The following is a 12,493-nucleotide window of genomic DNA, read 5'->3' as shown; positions in this document are numbered from 1 at the left end:
ATTTTATAAACTTTACCAAAGACCCATTAGGTCATAAAAAGTATTTTCTGCCCCTTTTGTTTTTTTTCAGAAATTTCTAAGCATGGTCTAAGTATAAAAAAACAGGCGATTTTGGCACTGCTACAAAGAAGTGGTAGGTGAATATAGTGTTTTTAATGTTGGCCCATGCTGGGACCATTGGAATCCTTCAAATAAACGATTAGAAGTTGTGCTAAGTTTTCGCAGTCTAAGGCTAGTTTCATATTTGTGTTTGGAGGGGAAGCGTTGGACTGCGGATGCTCGCCGTGAAGCTCCGCCCCCTGCTGCGCCTCCTCCGGTCAGCTCCACCTTTGGGTGCATGCCGCTGCATGCGGCCTGCGTACCCTATCTTTAGCATTGGGTACGCAGGTATGTGTTTGCCGCCGCATGTGTCTTTTTGACGGTGCGGTGACCGCACCAAAATGTAACACGTTGCGTTTGGCGCAGGTCACCACACCGTCAAAACGACGCATGCAGCGGCAAACGCATACCTGCGCATGGCCTGCGTACCCAAAGCTAAAGTTAGGGTACGCAGGCCGCATGCAGCGGCATGCGCACATAGGTGGAGCTGACCGAAGGAGGCGCGGCAGGGGGCGGAGCTTGACAGTGAGCATCCGCAGCCCAACCCTTCGCCTCCAAACGCAAATGTGAAACTAGCCTAATATCGTTTTCTATAAAAACTAATGTGTTTTTTTCAAAAACGATTAATTTTGTAAAGGTAATTTTCTGCTCCCTTGCTAGACAAGAGTAAATACATTCAATATTTGTTTGCTGATTTTTCTTGACGTGTATTAGTAAGTAGAATACATTTCCATCTGATGCATTAGTAATTACGTAGTTTTCTGTTGAATGCATGAATTTTAAAGACAGTGAAGATTTCAATACCCCAAGGTTTATAGAAGAGCATTTAGATTAGGTATTCAGTGCCTGAATTATAGTTTTCCTTCCAAAGATCAAAGTCAGTTGTCCGGTTTGATCCCAGTCTGTCTGTTGTTTGAAACAAAGATGGTGGTCAACCTATTTTTTACCCCTTCAGAAACCAGTGTTGTGAAAGTTTTATTAGACTTATTTTTTATCTGAAAAAGAGTGTCACCTTATTCAAAACTTCATGTATAACCACTAGGAAATCCCTGTTTAAACACAGTTTGGCACAATTGTCAATTGAAAGTTAATATACAAAATGAGTCACTGGTTCTCCAAATTATGGGATGTGGATGTCAGTATCTGTAGAAACATGGATAAGTGACCTTTATTGTATTTAATATAACTAGAAAAGCTTTTCAGTGAAACAAGGTGGCTTTCACAATCTGTGGATGTATTTTTATTAACCTATGCTACAGATGCATCTCACAAAATTAGAATATCATCAAAAAGTTAATTTATTTCAGTTCTTCAGTACAAAAGTGAAACTCATATATTATATTGAGTCATTACAAGCAGAGTGATCTATTTCAAGTATTTGTTTCTGTTAATGTTGATGATTATGGCTTACAACCAATGAAAAAAGCAAAAATGAAAAAAGCATATACAGAATGGGAGGAATAGGGCTAAGCAACAGCACATGTGAAAAAGACTTGGGTATACTAATAGATCACAGACTGAATATGAGTCGACAGTGATGCAGCAGCAAAAAAGGCAAATACAGTTCTAGGATGTATTAACAGAAGCATACAGTCTAGATCACTTGAAGTCATTATTGCCCTCTATTCTTCTTTGGTCAGACCTCATCTGGAATACTGTGTCCAGTTCCACATTTTAAAAACAACATCAACAAACTGGAGCAAGTTCAGAGAAGAGTGACCAGAATGGTGACCGGTCTGCAAACCATGTCCTATGAGGAATGGTTGCAGGATTTGGGAATCTTTAGCTTGCAAAAGAGAAGACTGAGAGGAGACTTAATAGCTGTCTACAAATATATCAAGTGCTGTCACATTGTAGAAGGATCATCTTTTTTCTCATTTGCACAAGGAAAGACTAGAAGCAATGGGATGAAACTGAATGGTAGGAGACACAGATTAGATACTAGAAAAAACATTTTGACAGTTAGGGTGATCAATGAGTGGAACAGGCTGCCACGAGAAGTGGTGAGTTCTCCTTCAATAGAAGTCTTCAAACAGAGGCTGGACAGACATCTGTCTGGGATGATTTAGTGAATCCTGCTTTGAGCAGGGAGTTGGACCAGTTGGCCCAGGAGGTCCCTTCCAACTCTACCATTCTATGATTTTAAAACCCAAAAGTCATTATCTCAGTAAATTAGAATACTTTATAACACCAGCTTCAAAAAAAGATTTTAAAATCCGAAATGTTGTCCTACGGAAATGTATGTTCACTAAATGCACTCAATACTTGGTCCGGGTTCCTTTGGCATCAATTACTGCATCAATCTGGCGTGGCATGGAGGTGATCAGCCTGTGGCACTGCTGAGGTGTTGTGGAAGCCCAGGTTGCTTTGATAACAACCTTCAGCTCTCCTGCATTGTTGATTCTGGTGTCTCTCATCTTCCTCTTGTCAATGCCCCATAGTTTCTCTATGGGGTTAAGGTCAGGAGAGTTTGCTTGCCAATCAAGCACAGTGATATTGTTGTTTTTAAATCATGAATTGGTACTGGTCCTTTAAAAGTAGTTTTAACTGAAACATAAATGATAAAAATGATGATTTGTAAAGTGTTATATTATATATAAACACACTGAATTCTTTCTGCTTCTGTTAACACATTTCTTTGTTTTTGTTTTTCATAGCATTGAGTTCCATCATGGCCACCATATGGTTTCCAGTGTCTACACACAAGGAGACGACTATTGTGACTTTTGGCTACTCCTTGTATGCAGGATGGATCGGGGCAGCGTTCTGCTTGTTTGGTGGAATAGTTATTGTTTGCTGTTCAGGAGAATCTCAAGCATTCATGGAAAACCGATTTTATTATTCATCTCAGGGTTCCGGTTCACCTACCCATGCTAAAAGTGCCAATGTTTAAGGATCAAGAGATGAGACAAGGCTGATTGTACAGCATTCTTGGACTTTAATAACTTATGTGCCTTTTAGTTTTGTCTACGTATGCTGTTTTACAATTTAAAGGGTTTTTTCCAAGAACAAAGTTACGGTAATTCTAATGTTCATTTTAATCAATACAACTTGGAATAATAATAATTTCCTCAATTGAGCTTATATTAAAAAAAAAAGTTTCCTTTGCCGAAATAATCTTATAAATGTGCCCCTGCTGTGTACTGTGTCATGGCTGTGTCTGACCGTGCAGGGACATGGTCATACCACATCTCCTGGGCAAAAAACGCAAAAAAGAGTATATAGATGTTACTGCATAGGATCACAGATGATTCTTTCTGTGAGGTAAAACGTTTCTCTGCCTGTTTTAAGACAATATTTTACCTCAAAAAAGAATTATTTGTAATCCTGTGCTTTAATGTCAGTATACTCTTTTGAATCGTCCCTTCACCAGGAGATGTGGTGTGATCAGACTATGCTCTTACATGGTCATACACAGCCATTACACAATACACACCAAGGGGACATGTATAAGATTACCTCAGCACAGGAACATATTTTTTAAACACTCCCAATTTTGGAAGTTATTATTATTCCAAAATCTATTGTTTAAAATGAACTTTGTTCTTGGAACAACCACTTTAAGTGCCATGTATATATGGACGGATCTTGAGTACTTTTCTTACAGGTCCTCAATGTATTCTTGTATACCTTATTTGTATTTTATTGGTGCTCAGAAAAGGATGCCAGAACAGAGAACATCATGATTTTGTAGCATTTTTACCTTTAGTAGAGAAATATTTAACACAAAATTTAAATTATATTTGTCAAATTTATTGTTATTTCATTACATAAAACACCTCTTAGAACAGAAAATATTTACAGAACTCACATCAAATATAAAAAGTTTTTATTTTAAGAATGTTGGCTGAGAAATGGACATTTGCATTTTGGATCTAATTTTGCAGATTACCTGTGATGACACTCTTGTATAATTATGCTCTACAATGAAAGGTGCTATAACAGCAGAGATTTTGGGGTACACTCTATAATCTCGCTTATATTGAACATGATTGATACTGCACTGTTAAGCTGGGTCTACATGTGTCGACTTTGGCCATTTCAATCAGCTACATGCAAGCTGATCGACGGTTGTTTAATAGCCTGTTTAGATCGGCGGACCCCAATTCCATGTGCTGTACATAGAATAATTGCTAATACCATTGTTCTGCGCACATAAAATATCATTGTTCTTGACAGCACATCCTGTCTACACAACACAATGTGCTGCTGAAAACGATGATTTTAAGCTAAACACTCATCACATCAGACAGATTTTCTTATTTATCGGTTATTTGCCGGCCTATTTAGATGGCCTGATATTCCGGAATGGGTGTTCTTAGGAATGCTCATTCCTTAATTATTGGTTTCTCTGAAGGCAGCATTAGAGAAGACCAGAGATGAGCAGATTGCTTCACGCAACCCAAGTCACCAATCCAGGTTAGTGCTCTCTGGACAGGAGCTGCACAATTTTCCTGAGATTTTGGGTTTGCCAGTGTGCGGCGTTTGACGTCTCGCCTGCCCGGCTCATCATAACCTGAGCCTGAGATCTCGGAAGTTAAGAAAATTTGCCCAGCTCATGTCCATGGCCCGATTGCACTGACCTGGATCGTGGGCCGGGGTTGCATGAAGCAATCCACTCATATCTCGAGAGTTGACCCGTTGAAGAGATTTCCTAAAAGTCTATGTGCATAGCTTACTTGCAAAAAAGACTGTCATTGTTCTCGGTAGCACAAGTCCTGTTTACACAAGATGATGTGCTGCTGAGAATGATGATCTTTTGTGCTTCCCAAAATATCCTTTCACCCAACGCATGAGCGTCTTGCTCAGTTGACGAGTGATCGTCAGCCTGTTTTTGCAGCAAGATTATCGTGAAGTGAACATTCTTAGGAACACTCATTCACGATAATTGTTTGGTAAAATGGACTTTCATTTCCAAAAGTATCCTTCTGATAAATAAACCAGCCATTACAGTTTACAGTTACAGAATAGGCTAACATACCAAATTTGACTTGAAGCAAATAGAATACTCGCTCTGTGATAACCGCTTTCAAAGCTTTTAAAGCAATTTCTGTATAGTTCTAATGTTTACGTCAGTGCGTATAAACAGTAAAGCACAGATGGGTTTAGTGAAAGGTTTGGATGTTTGTTGCCCTTTGTCTCATTTATACAATGCTTTGTGATTTCCAATGGAAATGAGATATAAAAGCTACACAGTATGTGTGTATGAGACCCGGGATACAAATGGTACCAGGCCCTGTGACTGAACAAATAACAATGGATTGCATTATTTGACAGACCATCTACTATACTATACACATTCACTGTAATGGATGGAATGACATCAACTGCACTGACTTCATGGAACTGTACAGTCACGTTCTATAGGTATAATATGTTGTTTTTCATAGTGTATATTACAATTTAAAAGGAATGCATCAGAAAGTGACCTATTATTTAAATCAGGCTTTTGTGTTACATGTATTTTTTTTACAATTAGTAATCTTTCAATTTTTCACACATTGTTTTGGACTCACACTTCCTGTCCTTTCAATAAGAGTTTACAGCAGTTTCCTTATCAGCAGAGGCAGGCAACACCTCTATACACAGCTGATAACATGGGATCCACCAATCACAATAGGCGATGTCACATATCCCCCCGCTTCCCCTCCCTTTACAAGGACCTTTCTTCACAGTTATTAGATGCATCAAGGATTTATCTGCTGTTAGGTTTATGATACTTCTTCTCCATATTTGCTTTTAGTAGCAGAATTTCAACAGTGTACATTGCAAATTGTGCACGGAAGATGTGCTAACTTGGTGATTATCAAAAACCCTTTTTTTCTAAAAATATTTTAGGAAACTTTTTGTATTTCTTTTTGCTGATCTGTTTTCATAAATTCTTAGGTGTAATCCTAGAGTAAGTTCTGTTCGCACACCGCCACAGCGATAGCGCACATCCGCGCAGGTACGTTTGGTTCCCTGGTCACCATACCTATAAGCAAAAAAACCCATTATACCTCAGCTCAATACCGCTGTGCAATAGAGCATAAGGCCAAGAGGAGATAACTCTAGCGTTATTTGAAAAAGACCCAGACGGGAAACATCACAGCACGCTATTTGATCTGTCTCTTCACCAGTGAAAATGTTTTTGTGGTGTAATTATTCACATTAATTAAAACATTTTTTTGCAAATGATTTTACTCTTACATGCATTTGTTTTAAGTCAACCACTAAGAATCTGTGCTTTATTATGTACTGTAATTATGTCCTTGATTTTGCCATTGAATGTTATGGAAAGCCAATCTCTTGCTCCTTGACATTTACAATGTTATACCAACATATTCAGCTCTGTATCTCACCAAATGAACTGTTCAAAAATTTGTAAAACAAAAATGTCCATTCAGTTGCAAAGTTCACACTTAATATGATTGTAAATAATACAATAACTATATTTTTACATTACTTTGTGCTCTTTTTATATAACTAATATACTGTTACTTTTTAAAAAGTACCTTTATTGTAATGATCCATCTTATATTAAATCTAATAAAATATCCTTTGTTGTTACTACATGGATTTTTTTCTGAGATGCTCTTAAATGATTCGTATTACACCAGAGTTGCATTCATTTTTCCTAGTTGTGCTGTTTTTAAAGATTACTCCAAGCCGAAATGAAACATTCAGTCTTATGTGCCCCATCACAACACTAGTACCTCTGTTACCTGTAGTTAAAGGGAGCCTGTTAAGTGAAAAAGCGCTATTAACCTGCAGATGTGGGGTTATTAGTGTTCTGAAACCTGCCTGCTGTCTGTACTGAGAGCGCCGCTGCCAAAAGGAAATTAACTTTATTTCTCCCGTTAAAGCTCGGGTTTCAGTCAAGAGGGCGGGGCCAGCGCAGGTTCAGTCACTGCTCTTTGTATAAAGAGTGGTGACTGAACCCATGACAGCACCACACTCAAGACTAAAACCCGAATGCTGCCGTAGGGGATAAAGTTTATTTCACCCTGGCAGCAGGACTCTAAGTATGGGAGCAGCGTTGGGTGGTAGTACCTTGGGCCCACCAGAGAAAAATCATTCTTGGTGCCCGCCATCAAACCTCCCAACTTTTGAAGAAGGGAAAGAGGGAGAAAGGTTGCGGCACGCTGCGGCAAATTTTAGGCCACACCCATTTCACAACTAGTCACACCCATGTCCAAGCCCCAACCGCACACATTTAGCACCGCTGATCACACTGACTGGTACTGTGGGCACAGTGGCTGGCATTATAGGCACAGTGGCTAGTACTGTGGTACACTGACTGGTACTGAGGAAAAGAAAGAAAACAGAGAGAGAGAAAAAAGAAAGAAAAAGAAAGGAGAGAGAGAGAAAGAAAGAAAGAAAGAAAGAAAAAACAGAGGAAAAGAAAGAACAGAGAGAGAGAGAGAAAGGAAGAACAGAGAGAAAGAAAGAACAGAGATTGAAAAACAGAGCAAAAGAAAGAACAGAGAGAGAAAAAGGGGAAAGAACAGAGAGAGAAAGAAAAAGAACGCAAAGAACAGAGAAAGAAAGAGGGGAAAGAAAGAACAGTGAGAGGGAAAAAGGAGAACAGATAAAGAACAGAGAGAGAGAAAGAAAAAAGAAAGATTAAAGGGAGAAAGAACAGAGAGAAAGAAACAAAGAAAGAACAGAAAGAAAGAAACAGAGAGAGAAAAAAAGATTAGAGAGGGAAAGAAAGAAACAGAGAAAGAAAGATTAGAGAGGGAAAGAAAGAACAGAGAGAAAGAAAGAGGGGAAAGAAAGAACAGAGAGAGAAAGAAAGAACAGAGAAAGAGAAAGAAAGGGGAAAGAAAGAACAGAGATAAAGAAAGAAAGAGGGGAAAGAACAGAGAGAGAGAAAGAAAGATTAGAGAGGGAAAGAAAGAACAGAGAGAGAAAGAAAGAGACAGAGAGAGAAAGAAAGAACAGAGAGAGAAGGAAAGATTCTATAAAGATACTATAGCAGCCTGGCTCCCATTGTAATGCCCACCTGAGCCTCCCGGTGCAGGGCATATCATGATCCGCTCACATCAGTAGCATAGCTACCGGGGGGGGCAGAGGGGGCGGTTGCCCCGGGCCCCGCACTCTGAGGGGGCCCACCCAGATTTACACTTAACTGTATCTGCAGCAGAGAGGGAGAATCGATCATCTCCCTGCTCTGCCCCTATGTTCTCTTCTCTGCCACAGGACCTGTGATGAGGTCACAGGATGGGAGGAGTCGAGGTCACATGATCAGGGGCCTCACTGACTGTATGCACTATACAGGAATCTGCTGTGCTGTTTGTCATGGCGCCCTGGGATTGGAGCAGTAGCGTACCTCTAATCTCTTCTGAGTGCACAGGACCTGTGATGAGGTCACAGTAGGGGAGGAGTCAGGGGTCACATGAGCAGGGGCCTCTCAGTGTATGCAGGACTCTGCTGTGCTGGTTCTCATGGTGCTGGATGAAGAGAAGTTTCTGCGTGGGTTCAGGAGGGGTTTACAGGGTGCATGTAGCAAAGCTGTGTGTGTATGAGGTGTACGGAGCGGAGCCATGTGTGTATGAGGTGTACGGAGCAGAGCTGCGTGTGTACGAGGTGCATGGAGCGGAGCCGCATATGTAGGAGGTGTACGGAGCAGAGCCATGTGTGTAAGAGGTGTACGGAGCGGAGCCGCGTGTGTACGATGTGTATGAAGCGGAGCCGCGTGTGTATGAGGTGTACAGAGTGGAGCCGCATGTGTACAAGGTGTACGGAGCGGAGCCATATGTGTGCGAGGTGTACGGAGCAGAGCCGCGTGTGTGCGAGGTGTATGGAGCAGAGCCGCATGTATACAAGGTTTACGGAGTGAAGCCATGTGTGTACTGAGTGGAGCCATGTGTATGCAAGGTGTACAGAGTGGAGCCGTGTGTGTACGAAGCATAGAAAGCGGAACCGTGTGTGTATGAGGTGTGCGGAACTATGCATGTACAAGGTGTATAGTGGGGAGCATTCATACCTCCCAACCGTCTCGATTTTTCTGTCGGGAGCTTACTTTTCCCGCGGACACAGGAGTACATGGCAGAGCCCAGAGGAGCACTTTAAAATTTGAACGTGACGTTCCACTGAAAGTGACGCGCTGGAAGCTGACCGGAAATGAGGTAATTTCGGGAGGAGATTGTGATGGAACCATGGAGGCACCTCAGGGAATGATTCAGATTCATCACCGTCTCCTCCGACAGCGGGATCGCCTTGGACTCAGGGATGTCAGCCATGTGAGTGGATCATGATATGTTCTGCACTGGGAGGCTCAGGTGGGCACTACAATGGGAGCCGGGCTGCTATAGTATCTTTATAGAATCTTTCTCTCCCTCTGTTCTTTCTCTGTTTCTTTCTCTCTCTCTCTATGTTCTTTCTTTCTCTCTCTGTTCTTTCTTTCTTTCCCCTCTTCCTTTCTCTCTCTCTGTTCTTTCTTTCACTCTATTCTTTCTTTCCCTTCTTTCTTTCTCTCTAATCTTTCTTTCTCTCTAATCTTTCTTTCTATCTCTAATCTTTCTTTTTCTCTCTCTGTTCTTTCTCTCTCTCTGTTCTTTCTTTCCTCTCTTTCTCTCTCTCTGTTCTTTCTTTCTGTTCTTTCTTTCCTCTCTTTCTTTCTCTCTAATCTTTCTTTCTCTTTCTAATCTTTCTTTTTCTCTCTCTGTTCTTTCTTTCTCTCTCTGTTCTTTCTTTCTCTCTCTGTTCTTTCTTTCTCTCTGTTCTTTCTTTCTCTCTCTCTGTTCTTTCTTTCCTCTCTTTCTCTCTCTCTGTTCTTTCTTTCTGTTCTTTCTTTCCCCTCTTTCTTTCTCTCTAATCTTTCTTCCTCCCTCTAATCTTTCTTTCTCTCTCTGTTATTTCTTTTTCTCTCTGTTCTTCCTTTCTCTCTCTCTGATCTTTCTGTTCTTTCTTTCTCTCTCTCTGTTCTTTCCTCTTTCTCTCTCTTTCTGTTATTTCGTTCTCTATAATGTAGCCCCCTTCATATGGTATAATACAGCGCCCCCCAAAAATATAATGTAGCCCCTTAAGAATATAATGCAGCCTCCCTCATAGAGTATCATGCTGCCCCCCTCATGGGGTATCATGCTGCCCTCCCTTATATGGGGTATCATGCTGCTCCCCTTATAAGGGGTATCATGCTGCCCCCTTCATGTGGGGTATCATACTACCCCCCTCATACGGGTTATCATGCTGCCCCCATCATACAGGGTATCATACTACCCCACTCATATGGGGTATCATGCTTCCCCCATCATGCGGGGTATATTATGCTGCCCCCTCATATGGGTATTATGCTGCCCCCCCATACGGGGTATCATAATCATGCAACTAGGACTCACTATATAAATTTAAAAAAAACCTATAATCACCTCTCCTCGCTCCCACGCTGATTTCGGCGGCGGCTCTGCTCTGATGTCAGGAGCTGTGCTTCAGTCTGACCGGCACACAGAGGGGACGCAATGAAGTGACATCATCGCGCACCCGCTGTGTGTCAGAGGAAGAGGGTAATGATGGGAGAGGGAGCGTCATGTGATGCTCTCTCTTCCAATATTGCGGCGCGCACATAGATAGTAAAATATACAATAAAATATTTGTAATGTCAGTTAATAAGTATGGATATAAATGATCCACAAGAATAGTGGCAGCAGACTACGAGCAAAGCACAATAGCAGGACAGAGCATGGAATAACTATAACAAGACAATGGTATCAGAAAGAGTTAACCAATGGAAAACACCAAACAGCTGATCTTCTCAGTGTAAAATGGCTCAAGTTACTAGTCCTATAATAATAAGCTGAATGGATGTCTTCAAATAACAGACACCACCGTGATATCAATGGTAAACGTATATGCAAGGTCCGCTATATAAATAGGTAGAAATAAAGGGGTTAATTACCCATGGATACTGTAGTTGCCGCCTGTGCTGTGGCCACGTTCCGCGTCGGGCGTCTGTTGTCTTCAGGGGCAGGATCAGGGTGAGACAGACCACATTACTAGAGTGGCATATGCAGGACACTTGCATTTCTAACTTTTCAGGATGAACATCAGAGCGATTTTCTATACACGAATGTCAACGAGCCCTTACACTGACAGAAGCCTCTAAGACCATGCTCCTGGCATGGGCTAAACAGGCCACCAAAGCTGACAGACCCAGAGTTCGTCATGATGACCTTGGGTTGCCATAACACTCATCGGGTCCTCGCGATGACATCACGTGGAGCCGATCGCAAGAGAGGGAGCCTCCTACCTATACTAGCCTCCTAAAAGTTGTGATTGATATCGATCACGGCATTTAGGGAGTTAAACAGCCAGGGCCGGGGCTGTGATAGCTAGGGCTCGGCTATTACTTAAGGCAAGCTCCCGGCGGCGATTGATCAGGCACAGCTCCTGTGCTACACACGATCGCCATGACATACCTATACAACATTGGTAGGGAACCCCCTGCCTGGCCATAACGTATAGGTAGGTACTTCAAATGTCATTTAGGGATTAAAGAAAAATTTGTTGAAAAAAAGCACTACTTGAAAGAAGTTCTCTGGGAAAATAAATAAAAAATAAAAATAAAAAAATGAAAACAATAGCATTAAAAATAATGTCATGAACATCTTTGATTAGTAACCAACATTTTTTTTGTCTAAAGCTATGTACCCATGTATGCAGAAAATTCCTGACTAAAAACCGGTCTCCTTCCCAGGAAACGCGTGTTTTTTCCGTGTGTTTTCTGCGCGATTTGTGCTAGTTTTTTATGTGTTTTTTTCCAGAGCATCCCCAGTCTCATAGAATATAGTTAGAAATGCGGATTTTTCCACGAAATTAATGAGCATGCTGCGTTTTTTACCGCGATGCGTTTTTTTAGCTGAAAAAAGCGCATCAATATGCACAAAAAGTGCAGAATTCATTAAAATGAATGGGATGCTTCTTGTAAGCGTTTTTTAAGCGTTTTTGCCGGTAGAAATGCTTAAAAAACGCGAAAAAAACCCTTATGTATGCACACACCCTAAGGGGGGTAATCAACCTAATGGTCCAATTGCTGTTCGTGTCCCCAAAATCCCCCTAGACTGACTGAGCACATTGTATGGGTTCACAACTAGTCACCCTTCAAAGGAACCATGTAATACTGTATGCTGCTCCCACACACTTCTCAAAAGCCACACAACTAGTGTTGAGCATTTCGATACCGCAAATATCGGGTATCAGCCGATATTCGCGGTATCGGAATTCCGATACTGAGTTCCGATACTTTTTGCATATCTAATACCGGAATCGGAAGTTCCCATAATGCTATGAGCCAGTTTGATTTGATTCAGCCAATGAGGAATCCTCAGAAGTGCGGGCACATCCTGTTAGGCATATAGGCATGTTAGCTAATGGCATGGCTGTGATTGGCTGCTGAAATGATGTCATGGTG

At 41.3% G+C, this 12,493-nt stretch overlaps 1 protein-coding gene across 1 annotated transcript in view; it reads left to right on the top strand.

Moving 5' to 3' along the window:
- The window catches only part of CLDN11 (claudin 11), a 92,376-nt gene extending 85,739 nt beyond the window's left edge, over positions 1 to 6,637 (top strand). The window contains exon 3 of the mRNA XM_073578877.1: positions 2,757 to 6,637. Within this exon, the coding sequence (XP_073434978.1) occupies positions 2,757 to 2,992 (236 nt within the window). The 3' untranslated portion in view covers positions 2,993 to 6,637. The remainder of the gene's footprint in view (positions 1 to 2,756) is intronic.
- The last annotated feature ends 5,856 nt before the right edge of the window (positions 6,638 to 12,493 follow it).

The sequence above is a fragment of the Dendrobates tinctorius genome, unplaced genomic scaffold (genome assembly GCF_039654945.1).
Source record: "Dendrobates tinctorius isolate UK_male_01 unplaced genomic scaffold, ASM3965494v1 ptg000060l, whole genome shotgun sequence".
Lineage (NCBI taxonomy): Eukaryota > Metazoa > Chordata > Amphibia > Anura > Dendrobatidae > Dendrobates > Dendrobates tinctorius.
The sequence above is the reverse complement of the archived record's forward strand: the minus strand, read 5'-3'. Positions and strand labels throughout refer to the sequence as shown.